This window comes from Eumetopias jubatus, unplaced genomic scaffold, assembly GCF_037043125.1.
Source record: "Eumetopias jubatus isolate StellerSeaLion01/CBP00866 unplaced genomic scaffold, mEumJub1_p1.0 scaffold_7, whole genome shotgun sequence".
Taxonomy (NCBI): Eukaryota; Metazoa; Chordata; class Mammalia; order Carnivora; family Otariidae; genus Eumetopias; species Eumetopias jubatus.
The window spans coordinates 64,072,483-64,094,396 of NW_028274813.1; the positions used below are offsets into that span (position 1 = coordinate 64,072,483).

At 35.8% G+C, this 21,914-nt stretch overlaps 1 protein-coding gene across 3 annotated transcripts in view; it reads right to left on the reverse strand.

Annotated features, from left to right (window-relative positions):
- The window catches only part of ARHGAP5 (Rho GTPase activating protein 5), a 73,923-nt gene that overhangs the window by 25,755 nt on the left and 26,254 nt on the right, over nt 1–21,914 (reverse strand). For 2 of the 3 annotated variants that reach the window (XM_028114860.2, XM_028114858.2), the window contains exon 3: nt 8,129–8,276. In XM_028114860.2, coding sequence (XP_027970661.1) covers nt 8,129–8,276 — 148 coding nt within the window. The remainder of the gene's footprint in view (nt 1–8,128; nt 8,277–21,914) is intronic. The other variant, XM_028114861.2, reaches the window with a different exon arrangement.

Below are 21,914 nucleotides of genomic sequence, written 5' to 3' on the forward strand. Positions count from 1 at the left end.
AAAAATGACACACAAATAAAAGAGACTTAAATGGAACTTCTGGATTTGATGGTATAGAAAAAAAAATCAGTGAAATAGAAGATACAGTAATAGATATACAGTGTAATCTAAATGGTACACACACACAAAAAAGGCTTAACAAACCACACAGCCTTAGTGAGCTGTGGGACAAATTCAAGATGTCTAACACACATGTAGTTGGAGCCTACAAGCAGAAGTATGGTGAGTAAGAGGGGGGGAAAAGATATTTCAAGAAATAATGGCCCCAAATTTTACAAATTTGAAAATTATAAACCAAAAAGATGCAAGAAGCTCCAGCAACCTCAAGCACAAGCATTTTTTTTTTTTAAAAGCACACACTAACATTTTAAACAAAACTGCTAAAAAACAGAATAACTTTAAAAGCATCTGGGAGTTGAGGGAGAAAGGAGAACATATCACATACAGAGGATAAATAAATCGTGCTTAGACAATGGAGAGCTACATGCAAAAGAATCAAGCTGTAACCTTTTCTTGCACCACAGACAAAAAAACTCAAATGGATCACAGACCTAAATGTAAGAGCACTAGGATCATGAAATTCTTAGAAGAATATACAGGAATAAATCTTTGTGACCTTGGATTGGGCAAAACCTTCTTAGACATGATACTATGAACACAGTGAAAAAAAATCTTAAAAAACTGGGCATCATCAAAATTTCCAACTTTTGTGCTTCAAAAGCACAAAACATCAAGGAATGTTTTTTAGGAAAAAATTTCTGCAAATCATACTTAAATTTAACTTGTATTCAGAATATATAAAGAGCCTTTAAACTTAACAGTAAGATAAATAACTATTTAAAAATGGGCAGGGGCCCCTGGATCGCTAAGTCAGTTACGTGTCTGACTTCAGCTCAGGTCATGATCTCACGGTCCTGGGATCGGTCCTGGGATCGTGCCCTACGAGTGGTCTATCTTCAGTGGGGAGTCTGCTTGAGGAAAATATGCGTAACATCATTTGTCTTCAAGGAAATGAAATCAAAGCCATATGAGCTATCATTCCACATCCACTAGGGTGGGTATAATAAAAAAAAAAAAGGAAAGTATTAGCAAAGATATGGAGAAACTGGAACTCCTATATATTGCTGGTGGGAATGTAAAATGGTACAGGTACTTTGGACAACAGTCTGGTGGTTTCTAAAGAATTTAAACATAGTCTACCATATGATCTATCAAATCCATACCTAGGTACATACTCAAGTGAAAAACACGTCCACACAAAAACTTATACAAGAATTCACAGAAGCAATAGTCACAACAGTCAAAAAGTATAAATGACACAAGTGTTCACCAATGGAAAATTACTCAGCAATAAAAATGAAGTACTGATAGATGCTATAATATGAATGAGCTTTGAAAATGTTACATTAAAGAAGCCAGTCACAGAATACCAGTACAGTTAACTCAATAGAGACAGAGAGTTAAGGGTGGGTGGGTGTGGGTAATAGGAAGTGACAGCTTAAGGAGTATGGGGTCCCTTTGAGGTTAATGAAAACACTCCAAAAATAGGTTGTACTGATGGCTGCACAACTCTGTGAAGATACTAAACACCACTGGATTGTACATTTTAAATTGGTGAATTGTAGAATATGTGAATTATATTTTAGTAAAGCCATTATATAAAAAGATTTATAAATCTTTCTTTTGAAAGAAATTCTCTCTCAAAAATAATTATCTGTTTAAAGCAAAAATTATAAACATGTATTATGATGTTTAAAGCATACTGTAGAATTGTAAGTCAATGGAACAGAACAAAACACCCAGAAATAAACCCACAATCATATGGTCAATTTAACTTCAACAAAGCAGGAAGGAATATCAAATGGGAAAAACAGTCTCTTCAAATGGTGCTGGAAAAACTGATCAGCTACACGCAAAAGAATGAAACCGGACCACTTTCTTATACCACATTCAAAAATAAACTTGAAATGGATTAAAGATCTAAATGTGAAACCTGAAACCATGAAAATTCTAGGAGAGAACACAGGTAATAATAATGTCTCTGACATCGGCTGTAGCAACTTTTTTCTAGATATGTCTCCTCAGGCAAGGGAAATAAAAGCAAAAATAAACTAGTGGGACTTCATCAAAATAAAAAGTTTCTGGGGCGCCTGGGTGGCTCAGTCGTTAAGCGTCTGCCTTCGGCTCAGGTCATGATCCCGGGGTCCTGGGATCAAGCCCTGCATTGGGCTCCCTGCTCCACGGGAAGCCTGCTTCTCCCTCTCCCACTCCCCCTGCTTGTGTTCCCTCTCTCCCTGTGCCTCTCTGTCAAATAAATAAATAAAATACTTAAAAATAAATAAATAAAATGAAATAAAAATAAAGTTTCTGCACAGTAAAGGAAACAGCAGCAAAATTGTTCTGAAAGGCAAGCTACAGAATATGAGAAAATATTTGCAAATGACATATCTGATAAAGGCTTAGTATTTAAAATATATAAAGAACTTATACAACTCAACACCCCAAAAAACAAATAATCCAGTTAAAAAATGGGCAGAGGACATAAACAGACATTTCTCTAAAGAAGACATACAGATGGCCAACAGGCACACAAAAAGATGTTCATCATCACTAATCACCAGGGAAATGCAAATCAGAACTATAATGAGGTATTACCTTGTATCTGTTAGAATGGCTAAAATCAAAAACACAAGAAACAAAAAGTATTCATGAGGATGTGGAGAAAAAGGAACCCATGTGCACTGTTGGTGGGAATGATAACTGGTACAGCCACCCTGGAACAGTATGGAGGTTCCTCAAAAAGTTAAAAATAGTACTACTACCCTATAATCCTCAACTGTACTACTGGGTACCCAAAAAATACAAAAACACAAATTCAAAGGGGTACATGACCCCAACACTTACTGCAGCATTATTTATAATAGCCAAATTATGGAAGCAGCCCAAGCGTCCACTGACATAAAGAAGTAGTGATACAGATGTAAAATGGAATATTATTCAGCCATAAAAAAGAATGAAATTTTGTCATATGCAACACATGGAGAGTTAAATGTTAGGCAAAATAAGTCAGAGAAAGACAAATAGCATATGATTTCACTTATATGTGGAATTTAAGAAACAAATGAGCAAAGGGGGAAAAAAAAGGGAGAGAGACAAACCAAGAAACAAACTCTTCACTATAGAAAACAAATTGATGGTTACCAGAGGGGAGGTAGGTGGGGGGATGGGTAAAATAAGTGATGGGGATTAAGTAGTACAGCACTCGTCCTGAAGAGCACTGGGTGATGTATGGAATGGCTGAATCACTATATCGTACACCTGAAACTAATGTAACGCTGTATGTTAACTATACTGAAATTTTTTAAAAATTGCAGTATTAAAATGTACAACAACAGAACAAGGGATGGAAGGTTAAATATACTGTTACTAGGTTCTAAATTATAGATTATAGTGGTGTAATATTTGACAATGAGCTGTGATTAAAGATATGTATTTCAAATACTAGCATATCACTAAAAAGACCTAAGACAGATATAACTGATAACCCAAATTTGGGTTAAAACATAATTTTTTAAATATTCAATTAATCCAAAAGATGGCAGGAAAAGAAGAAAAACGGAGTAATAATCACATGGACAAAAACAAAAACAAGATGGGAAATTTAAAACCTACCATATTGATAATTAAAAACCAATGATCTAAGGGGTGCCTGGGTGGCTCAGTCAGTTAAACGTCTGACTTCAGCTCAGGTCATGATCCCAGAGTCCTGGGATCAAGCCCCGCATTGGGCTCCCTGCTCAGTGGAGAGCCTGCTTCTCTCTCTCCCTCTGCCTGCCACTCTGCCTACTTGTGCTCTGTCAAATAAATGAATAAAAAAAATCTTTAAAAAAAAATCCAGTGATCTAATAAACACTCCAATGAACAGAAATGAATTATCAAACCCAATGATATGCTGCTTACAAGAAGCTAAATTAAATATAAAGATACAAATAGGTTATAAGGATGGAAAAGATATACCACACAAACATTACTCAAGGAAAATACCATTGGCTATGCTAATATTACACAAAGTAGACTTAAGAAGGAATACTATAAAGCATAAAGAGAATGCTTTATAATTATAGCTCAGTTTATAAAGCAGACATAATCCTAAATGTACATGCAACTAAAAGAATTTCAAAACACATGAAGCAAAACATAACAGAATTGAAAAGGAGAAAGACATATATAATCATGACGGCAGATATCAAAAGTATTCTATAAGTAATTTAAAAAAAAAGTCAACAAAAAAAAATCAGGAAGGATCTGAGACCTCTTAAAGAACGTCATGTGACCTAACTCCCATTTACAGAACCCTTCACCCAACAGCTTAATAAAACATTTTGTTCAAGGTCCCATGGAACATTCTTCAAAACAGAGTATATTCTGGGCTATAAAACAATCTAAATAAACTTACAGTGAAATCAAACTGCTTGTTTTCCAACTGCTATAGAATTAAACTAGAAATGACTAACAGAAAGATATCTGGAAAATATTTAGAAATAAAATACTTCTGGGAAGCCTATGTGGCTCAGTCAGTGAACTGTCTGCCTTCAGCTCAGGTCATCGAGCCCCACATCAGGCTCCTTGCTTGGTGGGGAGCCTGCTTCTTCCTCTCCCTCTGCCTACTGCTCCCCCTGCTTGTGCTCTCTACTAAATAATAAATAAAATCTTTAAAAAAAAAAAAAGAAATAAAAGAGGCGCCTGGGTGCCTCAGTCGTTAAGCGTCTGCCTTTGGCTCAGGTCATGATCCCAGGGTCCTGGGATTGAGCCCCCACATCGGGCTCCCTGCTCTGTGGGAAACCAGCTTCTCCCTCTCCCCTTGCTTGTGCTCCCTCTCTCACTGTCTCTCTCTGTCAAATAAATAAATAAAATACTTCTAAAATAACCAATGGGGTTAAATTAAAAAGAAATCAAAAGGGAAATTACAAAGTATTCCAAACTGAATGCAAATGTAAACATATCAAAATCTGTGGTATACAGCTAGAACAATTCTTAAGGGAAAAGAGTTAACATTAAATGTTATAGTAAAGATTGGTCAAAATCATTAACCTAGGCTTCTACTTTAAGACACTATAAAGCCAAATGAAGCAGGAAAAAAAGGGAATTAAAAGAATTCAGTGAATTAAAAATCAGACAAAATATAGGAAACAAAAATCAATAAAACCAAAAGTTGGTTCTTTGAGAAGATCAATAATATTGATAAATATCTCATGAGAGGGAAAAAAAGACACAAATTAGTGATACACAATCAAAAGAGAAGACATCACTACAGATGCTATAGGCATTAAAACACTGATAAGGAATTTTATAAACAAGCTTATGCCACCTTGGATGAAATGGATAAACTCCTTGAAAGACACACAAAAAACCAATGCTTACTCAAGAAATAAAAAATCTGTAAAGCCCTGTATCTACTTAAAAATTTTTAATCCATAGTTAAAAACCTCCTCATAAATAAAACTCCAGGTCCAAACAGTTTCACTGGTGAATTGTACTAAAATTCAAGAAAAGAAATATTACCAATTCTGTACAAACGTTTTAGAAAATAGACTCAAGTCTGTGATGCCAGTTTTACTCTGATACCAAAACCAGACAGAGACACTGCAAGGAAAGAAAACTATAGACCAATATCCCTCAGGAAGCAGAAATCCTTAACATTTCAATAAACTGAATGCAGCAATATATAAAAAAGACAAAACATTATGCCCAAGTGGTATTTATCACAGGGATGCAAGTTTAGTTTAACATTTGAAGATCAATTAATTTACTATATAAACAGACTTTAAAAAGAACCATATGATCACCTCAACAGATGAAGAAAAAAATCACATGACAAAACTGACATCCATTTTGGATACAAGGAAACAAGAATAGAAGGGAATTTCTCAACCTGATAAACAGCATCTACAAAAACCCCCAACAGCTAGCTATCATTATACTTCATGATGAAACATTGGATGCTTTTTGGGTGATGAAAATGTTATCTTGACTGTGGTGGTGTTTAAATGACTAGTTATCAAAACTCACTGCACAATTAAAATTGGTGAGTTTCACTTTATGTAAATCATCAATGAAGTTGAATTTTAAAACTACCATAATGGCTTCTTCAAGGTTGTTTAAAAAGTTTAGTCTTTTAAGGCCTGTTGACTGATTATAACAGTAAAAGTACTGTTCATTTACACCACTATGTCTATGGATCTCCAAACAACAAAGTATGACTCTTAGATAGTAAATATCTGATATATATTTACATTATAAGTAAAACCTTCAAAAGATGGTTGTGCTACTAGTGTATATTGAGAATTCAATACTGAACTCAAGCAACTGAGAATTTTCTGCTAAAACTCATCAGCATTAATGAGTAAAATCAAATACACTACCACTACCACCACAAAAGAACTGGGCTTTAATCTTCTGTATGTTCTTATGGTCTTATGGTACCTCAGTACACTTCTAACAAAGCACTTAAATGTATAAATTACCTGTCAGTTAACTGAATTAATTCAAATTATGCTAAGAATTGGGGTAGAATTTCATTTTACCTTACACTTGGAATTCATTTTCCTCATACTAAATCACTCAACATGAAAATATTCAGGAAATGGGAATTTTAATTATAAAAATAAATGTACAAAACACATTACTTTATTATTTTCTAATAACTAAAGAAAAATACTTCCTGATTTCTCAGTCATATCCATAAAGCCAAATTATTTTACTAAAGCAAATGAGAATTCTTTAAGCTCAAAGCAGAAAGGTAATATTTTAAGGACCTTTGCACTTCTATGCTAAAGACGGATAGAAATATAGACAAGAAATCTGGCTAAAACACACTTTCCTGAAGGAAAAAAACAAACGATTAAGAGTATATCCAGAGGTGCCTGGGTGGCTCAGTCGTTAAGTGTCTGCCTTCAGCTCAGGTCACGATCCCAGGGTCCTGGCATCGGGCCCCACATCAGGCTCCCTGCTCGGCGGGAAGCCTGCTTCTCCCTCACCCACTCCCTCTGCTTGCGTTCCCTCTCTCACTGTGTCTCTCTCTGGCAAATAAATAAAATCTTAAAAAAAAAAAAAGAAGAGTATATCCAAATGTAGGCTCTATAAATCAACACTTATTAACAGAACAGGGAAGATATAGGCTATTTCAACTATAATACTAGTGGATAATAGTTAATTGTCCCATATTCTACTCCTTTATTAAAATTTAAAGTCGGTACTTCTCACCAAAAAGACAACCCAATAGGTATAGAACTGTACATCCAAGTAAAAATGAGCTAGACATTTTAGAGAGGACAGATATCCTAGTTTTGTCTTTTAAACAATGTTTATTTACCACAGAAGATCATGAACAAATAAAGTTAAGATGGAATTAGTTCATGTTTTCAAACCATTACATTTTGTAGTCCATTCAATTACTGAGGTTTCATGATTAACTCATGTTTTTAAATGCACATAAACATGGTAATATTCTACCTTTATTCCTCAATTTTTACTAGTCCAGCCCTCAGATAATAGTTTACATTGGACAAAGTAAACATAACATAGGCTGGTTTTCAAAATAATGAGGCTATCTGCACACTCCTTAAAAATACAACTCAAACCATATAAAACACATCAAGATAGTGCTGCTGAATAAATAGTAACATCTCAAACAAGCAGCCTTTCATACATTTATAAATACTGCTATGGAATTTAAAAATTCATGCGTAAAATGGGTAATAAAAAGGTACTAGACTTAAAAAATTGAAAACTTTCAAATTATCTATTTAAAATCATAGCTATGGTTAAATAGTAGCATAATTTAATAATCAAGTTATTCTAATTCCAGAATAAAGGAAGTAACATTTTAGCATTCGACATATCCATTTATCAAAGAGAAGTCCAACAAAAGCATTAATGGCTAACAACAAAGCTTATCAAATATCTGATAGTTATGTCTAGAGTTAATACTCAAGACAATCAATCCTAAGGAGAACTATACACCTCTTTCAAAACTTAGCTTTTATGAATCATGAACATTTGACAAACTGTTGGTATAGCAAAAGTGAACTTTTAAATTAAATCTCTTGCAATAATACTTCTATCCTACCTGTATCTTCAATAAATTCCACACATTTTTCAACAAATACTGGTATGGGCTTCTCAGCTGTAACCAGATCCTGGAGGGGCATCCCAAAGTAATTACTTTCCCAATTTCTACGTGTTGGTGGATTGAAGTTCTTAGTTTTCTTTTTCTGCTATAAGAAAACATATTCAAGTTAAAACTATTAATTTTCTTCAGAATAACATTAGTACTCAGCAATGTAAAAACACATATTTTGCATCAAAAGAAGTATTTAAAAGCCACATCCAACCTAAATGACCACCAATATGGGAATCCCATTAAATTCTGCTAGAAACAACAACTTGAGCAATGGAAAGAAACAAACTGTGAACAGAGAAAAAAACGGACTAAAATGTTCCTTTTGGAAAATAATAGCAAACTAGATAGATAGGGGAAGTAGAAAAGATCATTTTTCAATGCCAACTCAAAGGAAAAGCTGGGAGTAAGCAATGCTCAATTCAGTTTATGTGTAGTCTACTAATTCTATTTGGTCTTTGGGGCAGGTCCAAGTGAGGTTTTTGTGCACAGCTATATTTATAAGAACATAATATAGCTTTAATTATTGATTATACAATGAAACTATGTAACTTCACGAATTCAGTCCCATCATTTGTCCCTTATTTTCCCAATTTCTTCCTATCTACTGACTCTATTCCTTAAATGTTAAGATAGGTTTCTTATGTAATAGATAAAACAGTTTCACAACAGTAAAAACAAAATGAAATACTAATTTTCAGAGTTTAACTTCAATCTAGCACTGGGAGAAAATGGGTTCTTAACCAGGGAGTGAACATCTCAAAAACCTAAGGAGGTACTGAATTCAACTACTGAGGAGATTCTGAGTCAATTTTTCTGGAGTAGGATATTTTAAGCATTTCCAAAGATAATTCTATTATGCACTCCTAGTTGAGAATCTCTGCAATATAGGAAGATGAGTAAATATTCAAAAATTCAAAGATGTTAAGCATTTTTATTGTTCCCTTTTCAGTTTATCTACAAATTTATTTTCTCTGATAAATCACAAAGTTATTCAAATTTGTCATTGAGTATCATTACTGACTTGTAAATAGGATAAAAGTATACCATTTCTTTTCAGAAAAGGGGGGGAATAGGAGAGGGAGGACAGGAGAGCTTCCTATGCCTAAAGTAATACTCATCTTAATTTCCCATTCTTTCTGGAGGAGTCTCTCCTTTGGATAGATCCCCCAATGTATTCTTCCAAGTCTCGGCTATCTTGAATAATTAACTAAATCCTTTCTTCATTTCAATTTCAGGATGCTCCACCTAGCAAACTTCCAGAGCTCATGAAATCCAACTTCTAAATGCTCTCAATGATATGGATTATATACAACCCTGATATGTACAGATCACATATAACACAACTAGGTCTCTGGAACGTTGCCAACAAAGCACTAGAATGTTTGATCTGGCTCAAGACCTAAACCCACCAAGTCAAGTAGTGTGGATCCTTACTCCTTAAATAATCCTTCCACTACCACCACCACCACCACCAAACCGGAATATGCAAGGAAGTGGAAATGAAGACACTTAGGTAGGATAGTGGCTGAGTCCTCTTTCTCAGGAACATTAAGGTGCTTTCTAGCCTGCAAACTACCAGCTGCAAAATTTGATTAGAAAACTGAAAACTGAGGCAAAGATGGATGTTGTTTTGTTAAAGAGATAATACAGCAATGAAAAAGATTACACTTAGATAGATTAATGAAAAGAGCAATGCCTGGCCTATGACAGAAGAAGCAACAGGAATGAAATGATAAAAAGATCTTAATAGATCTTTGCCACCTAAAGAACATAGTTACAAGAAAAGTAAGCTAGCTGGTCCTAAATGTTCCAGTCAACTTTTTTAAAATTTTATTTTATTATGTTATGTTAATCACCATACATCATTAGTTTTTGATGTAGTGTTCCATGATTCATTGTTTGCGCATAACACCCAGTGTTCCATTCAATCCGTGCCCTCTTTAAAACCCATCACCAGGCGAACCCCTCCCCTCTAGAACCCTCAGTTTGTTCCTCAGAGTCCACAGTCTCTCATGGTTCGTCTCCCCCTCCGATTCCCACCCTCCCTTCATTTTTCCCTTCCTACTATCTTCTTTTAACTCTTAAGAAATGTTTTTTTAATACTGCCTTTTAGGAATCAATCTAAACTCTCAGATGACTCTGAAAACATCCCACCCTTATCCTTGGGATCATAGGAAAGAGGAAAAAAAGATGTGTAATCTTTTATCTAGTAAGCACTGAATACCTGACTAAAATTGGGAGGGTGAAGACAAGGAAATAAAATAAGAAAGATTCTCTGGCTTATGCTCAGGGAACATCTCCCAAGGTCTATAAAATTACAAGGGCAAATTATTTAATTCTGTGGTTATACCAAGATTCAGGGCTAGCAATCTAAGGTAATGAAAGGCTAAGTGCCTTGTAGTATGGAATTTCTGGCAAACTCTAAAGGGATAATTTACTAACCAAGAACTGCCCTGAAAGCTCAAGTTATAATTCATATATATTTGGAGGAGAAAAAAAAAAGTTCTGTGATTTTATTAATTTTTCTACTAACTGGCACTGATATGAAAGAATATTTTTTTTAAAGATTTTATTTATTTATTTGACAGAGACAACAAGAGAGGGAACACAAGCAAGAGGAGTGGATAGGGAGAAGCAGGCTTCCTGAGGAGCAGGGAGCCCGGTGTGGGGCTCTATCCCAGGACCCAAGGATCATGACCTGAGCCAAAGGCAGACACTAAACTGAGCCACCCAGGTGCCCCTATAAAAGAATATTCTATGCAGAGGAAGTTTTGGATTAGACATTCCTGTATTAGATTTTATGATGAATAAAATGTATATAATCTCTTTTTTCTAATAGTGACAGTTCTTAATCATCAGAATTCAGGGAGTTCTTTTAAAATATGTGGATTTTTGAAAAACTCTACATAATTCTGATATACATCCCTTATTTAGGAGTTGCTGGTCTATAGCTATACATTTATACCAATTCAAAATGAATTTTTTAAGTTAAACTAAGATTAGATGATTACAACTGCTATAAAATACCATCAAGATCCTCTGAAATGCAAGAAAGGATGAGGAGTATGGTTATTTGGTAATTATTTCCATAACTTTTGAAGAAGCATTGTCAGAAATGACAGCCCCCAATTAAATAATTATGCCAGCAGGACAACATCTGATTTATGATAACCCAACTTTTGATTCATACTTCAGTCACACTATCTTTATTTCTGCTTAAATGCAAATGCCCAGTCTTATTTTTCTGGCTGTTCAGGCAAATCTCATGTCATGTCAGCTGCAAATGAATATCCACAGTAAAATAAGCATCCCGTTCACAAATAATGTATACAGTGTTATCACTTAAGTGTTCAGCAGACATTAAAAAACTACTATTAGTATAAGAAAACAGGATCAGGAAAAGGTATGTAAATAGCTTTCTAGAAACTGCCCTCCCAATCCAGTAATATCAGCAATACAAGGGAGGGCATCTAAGCAACATCCTCAAATAAAATACTGTAATCAGTAACACTGAAAAAACATACCTCAACTGCTTCTTTCGTATCGAACAAATTGAAGAAAAAGAGCAGTTAAGGAGACTTTCAAAGAGCCAATCCAGGAAACAAGAAAATTTGGTATTCTCTCAAAGAAATGAGACAACAAGAAGCAAAATGTAAAGAAACTGGAGGAAAAAAATCCATTAAAGAAATCAAAATCTCTTCAGTAAGATTCCATATAACTGTAAAGATCAGAATAAAGTGAAAAAGATCACTACCCTGTTAACAACTGTAATCTTAATCCCTGTCTTCTAGCTCCTGTCCAGTATTCCCAATACCTTTTACTGCTGTTTCTACCTACAACACCACATTCTTTACTTATGTATTATTATTATTATTTTTGTTATTATTACTTGGTGTCTCCTACTACAATTTAAGCTCCACACAAGGGCAGGGATTTTTATCTGCTTTGTTCACCAACATATGCCAAAGATCTGGAACACTGCCTGTAAAAAAGAGCAAAGAACAAAAGTATTTGAGGTCTCTTGAAATAACGAACGCCAATATGTAGATTAAATGATCTCATGTACTAGAAAAGATAACGAACAGGAATGAACCATCAAGTTACAGACCTATCATATTCAACTCAGTAAGCTTCAAACAATCTTAGAAGCATCCAGGCAGAAGAAATCAAGAACAAACAGTAGAGGGAAAGTATCAGGGTAGCTTTAAAGTTCTCAGGAAAACTGGAAAGTCAGAAGATTCATCTATAGGGATATTCTCCCATTCTGTCGGCTGTCTTGGTTTTGTCGACTGTTTTCTCTGCTGTACAAAAGCCTTTTATCTTTATGAAGTCCCAATAGTTCATTTTTGCCTGTTTTCCTTGCCTCTGGAGATGTGTCTAGCAAGAAGTTGTTGCAGCCGGGCGCCTGGGTGGCTCAGTTGGTTGAGCTACTGCCTTCGGCTCAGGTCATGATCCTGGAGTCCCGGGATCGAGTCCTGCATTGGGTTCCCTGCTCAGCGGGGAGTCTGCTTCTCCCTCTGACCCTCTTCCCTCTCATGCTCTCTATCTCTCATTCTCTCTCTCAAATAAATAAAATCTTTAAAAAAAAAAAAAAGTTGTTGCAGCCAAGGTCAGGTTGCTGACTGTGTTCTCCTCTAGGACTCTGATGGATTCCTATCTCACATTTAGGTCTTTCAACCATTTTGAGTCTATTTTTGTGTATGGTGTAAGGAAATGGTCCAGTTTCATTCTTCTGCATGTGGCTGTCCAATTTTCCCAACACCATTTGTTGAAGAGACTGTCTTTTTTTCCACTGGGTATTTTCTCCTGCTTTGTCCAAGATTAGTTGACCATAGAGTTAAGGGTCCACTTCTGGGCTCTCTATTCTGTGCCACTGATCTATGTGTCTGTTTTTGTGCCAGTACCATACTATCTTGATGATTACAGCTTTGTAATAGAGCTTGAAGTGTGTAACTGTGATGCCACCAGCTTTGGTTTTCTTTTTCAACATTCCTTTGGCTATTTGGGGTCTTTTCTGGTTCTATACAAATTTTAGTATTATTTGTTCTGGCTCTGAAAAAAGTTGATGGTATTTTGATAGGGATTGCACTGAATATATAGATTGCTCTAAGTAGCATAGACATTATAACACTATTTTTTCTTCCGATCCATCAGCATGGAACGTTTTTCCATTTGTGTCTTCCTCAATTTCTTTCATGAATGTTCTATAGTTTTCTGAGTACAGATCTTTTGCCTCTTTGGTTAGGTTTACTTCTCCTAGGTATCTTATGGTTTTGGGTGCAATTGTACATGGGATCAACCCCTCATATTCTTTCTTCTGTCTCATTGTTAGTGTATAGAAATGCAACTGATTTCTGTGCATTGGTTTCTGTGCATCCTGCCACTTTGCTGAATTCCTGTATGAGTTCTAGCAATTTTGGGGTGGAGTCTTTTGGGTTTTCCACAGAGTATCATGTCATCTGCAAAGAGTAAAGAGTTTAACCTCGTCTTTGCCGATTCAGATGCCTTTTATTTCTTTCTTTTTGTTGTCTGATTGCTGAGGCTAGGACTTCTAGTACTATGTTGAAGAACAGTGGTGAGAGTGGACATCCCTGCCATGTTCCTGGGGAAAATCTCTGTTTTTCCCCATTGAGTATGATATTCGCTCTGGGCTTTTGTATATGGCTTTTATGATATTAAGGTATGTTCCCTCTATCCTTACACTGTGAAGAGTTCTAATCAGAAAAGGATGCAGTACTTTGTCAAATGCTTTTTCTGCATCTATTGAGAGGATTGTGTTGTTCTTGTCCTTTCTTTTATTAAAGTAGGATATCATATTGATAGATTTGTGGATGTTGAACCACTCTTACAGGCCAGAAATAAATTCCACTTGGTCATGGTGAATAATCCTTTTCATGTACTGTTGGATCCTATTGGCTAGTATCTTGGTGAGAATTTTTGAATCCATGTTCATCGGGGATATTGGTCTGTAATTCTTTTTGGTGGGGTCTTTGGTTTTGGGATCAAGGTAATGCTGGCCTCATAGAAAGAGTTTATAAGTTTTCCTTCCATTTTGATTTTTTGAAAAAGCTTCAGAAGAATAGGTATTAATTCTTTAAATGTTTGGTAGAATTCCCCTGGGAAACCATCTGGCCCTGGACTCGTTTGTTGGGAGATTTTTGATTACTGCTTCAATTTCCTTGCTGGTCATGGGTCTGTTCAGGTTTTCTATTTCTGTTTCAGTTTTGGTAGTTTATACGTTTCTAGGAATGCATCCGTTTCTTCCAGATTGCCTAATTTGTTGGCATATAGTTGCTCATAATATGTTATTATTGTTTGTATTTCTTCCATGTATTTCACTGATTTCTGCTCTAATCTTATCTCTGTTCTCCTGCTGGGTTTAGGTTTTATTTGCTGTTCTTTCTCCAGCCTCTTTAGGTATAAGGTTAGGTTGTGTATTTGAGACCTTTCTTGTTTCTTGAGAAAGGCTTCTGTTGCTACATACTTTCCTCTTAGGACTGCCTTTGCTGCATCCCAAAGATTTTGAACAGTTTTGTTTTCATTTTCATTTGTTTCCATAAATTTTTAAAATTCTTCTTTAATTTCCTGGTTGACCCACTCATTCTTTAGGAGGATGCTCTTTAGCATCCATGTATTTGAGTTCTTTCCAACTTTCCTCTTGTGAGTTCTAGTTTCAAAGCACTGTGGCCCGAAAATATGCAGGGAATGACCCCAATCTTTTGGTACTGGCTGAGACCTAATTTGTGACCCAGGATGTGATCCATTCTGGAGAATGTTCCATGGGCACTAGAGAAGAATGTGTGTTCTGTTGCTTTGGGATGGAATGTTGTGAATACATCTGTGAAGTCCATCTGGTCTAGTGTGTCATTCAAAGCCCTTGTTTCCTTGTCGATCTTCTGTTTAGATGATCTGTCCATTGCAGTGAGGGGAGTGTTATAGTCCCCTACTAGTACTGTATTATTATTGATGTGTTTAATTTTGTTATTAATTGGCTTATGTAATTGGCTGCTAAGGGAATAAATATTTACACCTGTTAGATCTTCTTGTTGGAAAGACCCTTTAATTATGATATAGTGTCCTTCTTCATCTCTTATTAGTGTCTTTGATTTAAAATCTAGTTTGTCTGATATAAGGATCGCCACCCCAGCTTTCTTTTTTTTTTTCAGATTTTACTTATTTGAGAGAGAGAGAGAATGAGAGAGAGAGAGCACGAGAGGGAAGAGGGTCAGAAGGAGAAGCAGACTCCCCGCTGAGCAGGGAGCCCGATGTGGGACTCGATCCCGGACTGCAGGATCATGAACTGAGCTGAAGGCAGTCGCTCAACCGAGCCACCCAGGCGCCAGCTTTCTTTTGACATCCACTGGCACAATAAATGGTTTTCCACCCCCATCACTTTCAATCTGGAGGTGTCTTTGGTTCTAAAATGAGTCTCTTGGAGACAGCATATCTTGCTTTTCTGTCCAATATGATACCCTGTGTCTTTGATTGGGGCATTTAGCCCATTTACATTCAGAGTAATTATTGAAAGATATGAATTTAGTGCCATTGTATTACCTGTAAAGTGACTGTTTCTGTATTTTGTCTCTGTTTCTTTTTGGTCTATGTTACTTTTGGGCTCTCTCTTTGCTTAAAGGATCCCTTTTTAGTATTTCTTACAGGGCTGGTTTAATGATCACAAATTCTTTTAGTTTCTGTTTGTCCCAGAAGCTTTTGAACTCTCCTATTTTGAATGACATCCTAGCTGGATATAGTATTCTTGGCTGCATATTCTCATTTAGCACTCTGATTATATTATGCCAGTCCCTTCTGGCCTGCCAGGTCTCTGTGGATAGGTCTTCTGCCAGTCTAATGTTTCTACCCTTGTAGGTTATGGACCTCTTGTCCCGAGCTGCTCTCAGGATTTTCTTTGTCTCTGGGATTTGCAAGATTCACTATAATATAATGTCTATGTCAGTGCTGACCTATTTTTATTGATTTGGGGGGGGTTCTCTCTGCCTCCTGGACTTAAATGCCTGTTTCCTTCCCTAGACTAGGTAAGTTCTCTGCTATAATTTGCTCCAACTACCTTCTGACCCCCCTCTCTCTTTCCTCTTCTTCTGGGATCCCAATTATTCTAATCATGTTTCACCTTATAGTATCACTTATCTCTTGAATTCTCCTCCTGTGATCTAGTAGTTATCTTTTTCTCAGCTTCTTTATTGTCCATCATTTTGTCTTCTGTATCACTAATTCTCTCTTCTGTCTCATTTATCCTAGCAGTTAGAGCCTCCATTTTTTACTGTATCTCATTAATCGCCTTTTTTATTTCGACTTGATTAGATTTCAGTTCTTTTATTTCTCCAGAAAGGGATTCTCCAATGTCTTCTCCGCTTTTTTCAAGCCCAGCTAGTATCTTTATAATTGTTACTCTGAACTCTAGTTCTGACATCTTACTTACATCCATACTGATTACGTCCCTGGCAGTCAGTACTGCCTCTTGTTCTGAGTTTTTCCGTCTTGTCATTCTTACATTAAGTGGTCATTTTTCTTGTAGAGTGGCAGTTATTCTTTTCTTAGGTCTCTGGTTGTGTTCAGAATGATTTGATAGCTATCTAGCTGAATTCCTGGTACCAGACGAAACTAAGGTCTCCTACTCCTGTAGGAGTGCACTATGTGCATAGCATCATGCTAGGTATCGTGCATGATCAAAAATCAGTGGAAGTAACGTTAATGTTCTCAAATATACTATGGAGGAAAAAAACTCACTACCTGTCATTGAATTAACAGCACATATAAAAACAGTACGTGATTAAGTGTCAAAATAATTGGATGCGAGGCTTAAATCCAGACTTCAAAAGTTAGAACTTAAAAACGAAGAGAGGAGGTCAGGGATATTTCAGAATTTAGAAAGAATCTGGTCTGTATCTAAACATTTAGGTGCCTACCATATGACAGCATAAGCACTCAGAAATCACTAGAAACTACATTTACTGCTTACTGTATATTAGGTACTTGGTAATATTATGTGTAAATCTTAACTGTCACAACAGTTCTGAGACTGCTACTATTCTGCATCTATTTTATATCTATTTCCATATACCTGTAATGTACAGGAATTAATAATGTGGGTAGAGAGGTATGTAAAGGCCATATTGCCAATGGGTTAGGGTAGGTCCCTAAGAAATTTGAACTCTATACAGGGGCTACAAAATATATTTTACAGGAACAGAGATTAGGCACTTTATTTTAGTATCCCTCAGAAAGCAACATAAAAGAATAGTATGAAGCAAGGGTAAACAGGAGACACAAAAACTTAAGTTATTGCACCACCTATGCTAGTGAAGCTGTGGAGAAACGACCCATCACACATTCCTAGTGGGAATCTAAAATGGTATACACACTCTGGAAAACAGTTTGGCAGTTTCTCATAACACTAAATATGCAAATACCAAATGACCCAGTAATTGCACTCTTGAGCATTTATTCCAGAGAAATGAAAACTTGTATTTATATAAAAATATGTACTTTATGGTTCAGAGCTACTTCATTCATAATAGCCCCAAACTAGAAACAACAGATGCCCTTCAACAGGTTAAATAACTGTGGTATATCCACACCATGAAATATTACTCAGCAAAAACAGGGGACAAACTAATGATTTATGGCAATAACTTGATTGAATCTCAAGGAAATTGTGCTGGGGGAAAAAAAAGTCAATCTCAAAGTTGCATATGGTATCCCATTTATATCACATTCTAGAACTGGCAAAATTATGAAATGACAAAATGGAAAACAAGTTAGTGGTTGCCAGGGGTTATGAATAATAGTAAGAAAGGGGAGGGTGTGGTTATAAAGACAACAGAAGAGCTATGTTAGTCAGAACTGTTTTGCATCTTGTAGTGGTCAATACACAAACCTACCCATGTGATTAACTGCATAGAACTACACACACACACACACACACAAGTAAAACTGGGGAAATCTAAGTTAGATCTGTGAATCGTGTTAATGTCAATACCCTGGTTGTGATATTGTACTACAGTTTTGCAAGATGTTACATTTGTGGGTAACCGGGCAAAGGGCATATGGGATCTTTTCGCATTATTTGACAAGAGCACGTCAATCTACAATTATCTCATATTAAAATTACTATTTAAAAAAAATCATCACAGGGAGCCTGGGTGGCTCAGTTGGTTAAGCAACTGCCTTCGGCTCAGGTCATGATCCTGGAGTCCCGGGATCGAGTCCCGCATTGGGCTCCCTGCTCAGCAGGGAGTCTGCTCCTCCCTCTGACTCCCCCCTCTCGCTCTATCCTATCTCATTCTCTCTCTCAAATAAATAAAATCTTTTAAAAAATAAATAAATTTAAAAAATCATCACAATAATCCAAGTAAGAAGTTATGACAACTTTAACTAAAGACTGTGACAATGAAATGTATCAACGTATTTTAGAGCAGAATAAAGATCAGCCAAGTAAGATAAACAGCAATAGCATGTAGCTTTGGCCCACAGTAGTTCCTTCCTGAAAATACATTCTCATCCAATCATGATAAGGAGAGGGAAGTAAATTCTATGACCTATGAGGAAAATCCTGTCTTTCATAATGAGCAGGTACAAACATGTCTTATATGATTGACTTCTAGAATCTCACAGGAATTTCCCTAAAGACCACATTCTGTTACACAGGGTTTCTCAACTTCAGTATTATTGACATTTTGGGCTGTATAAGCCTTTGTTGTGGGAGATCACCTATGAATTGCTAAGATGTTTAGCAGAAACCCTGGCTTCTACCCAAGAGCTACCAGTAGCTACTTCCTACCCCAGTTGTGACAGCCAAAAATGTTTCCAGACATTGCCAGATGTTCCCTGGAGGGCAAAATTGACCCTGGTTGAGAACGATTGTGCTAGGCTAATAAAAACAAGGATAAAGAACTCAAGTTTGGGAGATAGCTACAGATAGATTTCTGGGAAGTCTGATAATTTTAACTTTAAAAAACGTCAATACATAACTCAAGACTGAGAAACATTACTGTAGGGAACACAAAGATGAATGGTAATTTTAACTGCCCTCAAAAACCTAATAGTGTAGTAAGAAAAAACTTATTAAACTACAAAGCGATAAAACTACTACAAAACAATTACTTTAGATGAGAGGAGTAAGTATTACATCAGAGCACACACTTATATCTGTATAAGAAAGAAGCCTTTAATGGGAGCCAGGACTCCATAAAAAGTCTATAAAAGCTACAGGTACTGACTGAGACTCCACACTTTGGAAATCAGGGATGTTATGAAGGCTTTCACGCCCTTTAAGCTAACACTAGGTGAAAAGAGGAAAGAGACAGTAACTGAGGGTAAATAAATGTGGTCTGGGTTCTTGTAAATACTAACAGACAAACTGGTTCTAGCACTGATTCATCTCTAAGATGCCATCTCCCTATAAAGCGTTTCAACATAAATTATCTACCTGACAGGTATTTTATTAACGTCATTATCAACTTCACCAACCAAAAAATAAACATGTAATCATCTAGAGAGGGTTCTAGCAAAACATCTAGCTATTGAAATGAATAATGGGTGGATTTACTCCCAGTCTCCCCAGATATATATTTTTAAGAATATTCAACATGAAAATGGCTTTTCTATTACACCCAGCACTTCATTCTTAAAACCACTGATCTTCCCTTTGCTTCACAACTAATCTGTTAAGTACTTTCTGTTACTCTAATGATTGCCAATCAAAGGATCAAGAGAAAGAAAAAAATTTTCAGCGTCTCTTCCTCCTTCCTCATTATCAACAGAGATTCTTAAGACAGAGTCCACAGCTTTAGCAAGTATATGAAACCCTTAAAACTCCAGTAAAATTTTGTGCATGTGCATTTTTCCAGGGAAAATACCCAAACCTTTCTTCAAATTTTCAAAGGCTAAGTACACTTCCCCTGAAGCTCAAAACAATTACTTTGTACAAAATATTCAAGGTGTACCTTCCATTTGGACAAAGTTAGATACAATCGCAAGATCACTTTTGTCACACACTTATATTTTGTTCTAAAAATTGGAAATAACAAAAATTACTACTTTTAAAAAGCAGTACTTTTGGGGTTTCTCTTTTCACAGTCATAGATTAAGCCCTATTTACTTGAGGACTCTTTTACAACATCAGCTGAGATGACAAGAAAACATTATGGAGTTAGAAATCATAAAACTATACCTATTGTAGAAATAACTCTTCTAGGACTAAGTGGGACAATTTGTAGTATGCCAAATTTTGGAGTACATAAAATTGACAACCCTATAAAATTACCCGTAAGTCTTGGAATAGTAACAATTGTCCATTGATATAAAATTATAATAAGAATATTCTAAGTTACAGGATAGTGACTCCTTGATATATTAATATATTCTAACAATTATAATTAATGTGCTGCAGAAGAGTAATTTCAATATTTGTGGTATGTCAGTTTTTGCTAAACTATGCTGCTATGAAAGCTAAGAAAAAAAGTGTGAATAGAAAGCCATACCGAAAAAATTTACATTTGCTTTTAAGTTAGTGAAAACAAGCACACCATTTAAATTAAGCCCCATTAGAACAAAGGAGTAAAATAAATATACTTTAAAAACTGACCATCTAGTTACATTTCAATCTGAATTTGAAAAGTACTAAATCATGGTCAAATGGACAGCACGGAACAAGTTCAAAGAAATAATAAAATATAAACAGAAATACTTACCTTATACATCCACACCCATATAACACCGTAAATTCATGTACCCAACATCAGAAATGTCACCAACTTTATGAGAAATTTTAGGAACGCTGTAACTAATCAATCAGGCATAGACCAATTTAGCCAATTAGTAAGAAAGCAAGTGAAATGGTTACTAAACACCTCACCAAATGCTTTCCAAATGAGATTAAAGATATGAAAGAACCAGTTTTGCTAAATCTTGTTGAAAATATAAAATGTTTAATTTTCAACAAAATCGTATTTTACTAGATTGAATTCCTTGAGAGCAGAGCCCACAACCAATTCATTTCTGTATTCTTAGCTTCAAACAGTGCTCAGGCATAGCAGACATTCAGTAAGATGCTCGCTGAATAAAATGATAGTTTCCTTAAGTTAAAATAAATGGTAATTCCTAAAAACAAACAAACAAACAAAACCACCCACATAAACGGTTCTTTTGTTACCACAACAAAAGCTACATACTCATACTGACTTCAACTGACAACAGTCAACATAATGTACCAGGCCATAAAGATTAATTATAAATCTTGCTTGTAACAGATATAATGGTTTTCATCCCTTAGAAAGTACCCCAATTTGGGGGAAAGGCAACTTCACCCAGAGCTCTAGGGATAAAGGTTCAGGTCTACATTCAGTATCATAAATTCTACTCCCCTGGCCAGAGTTTACTGGTTAAGAATGGATACCGGACCCAACTCAAGGTAAATAGGCTGGGAAAGATGCTGATTGAGGAGCATGGGAAAGCAACCTTCTCATTCTTCTGAACATACTGCTTTTACAAGAGTGACCCACACTCTTCCCCAAGGAAATTCTGCAAGACAATGATGGATCTAATGGATACTCTGTCAACTGACAAGAAATATAACCAAGGTACTCTCCCAGAATAGGTAAAAAACAGAAAATCTGAAACTTTCAAGCAGTTCAAGACTCTTTAATGACCTTGCTCACTAAACAAAGTCTACCTTTATCCCCTATTTGTATCTGATCTGCAAGTATTGTTCTTT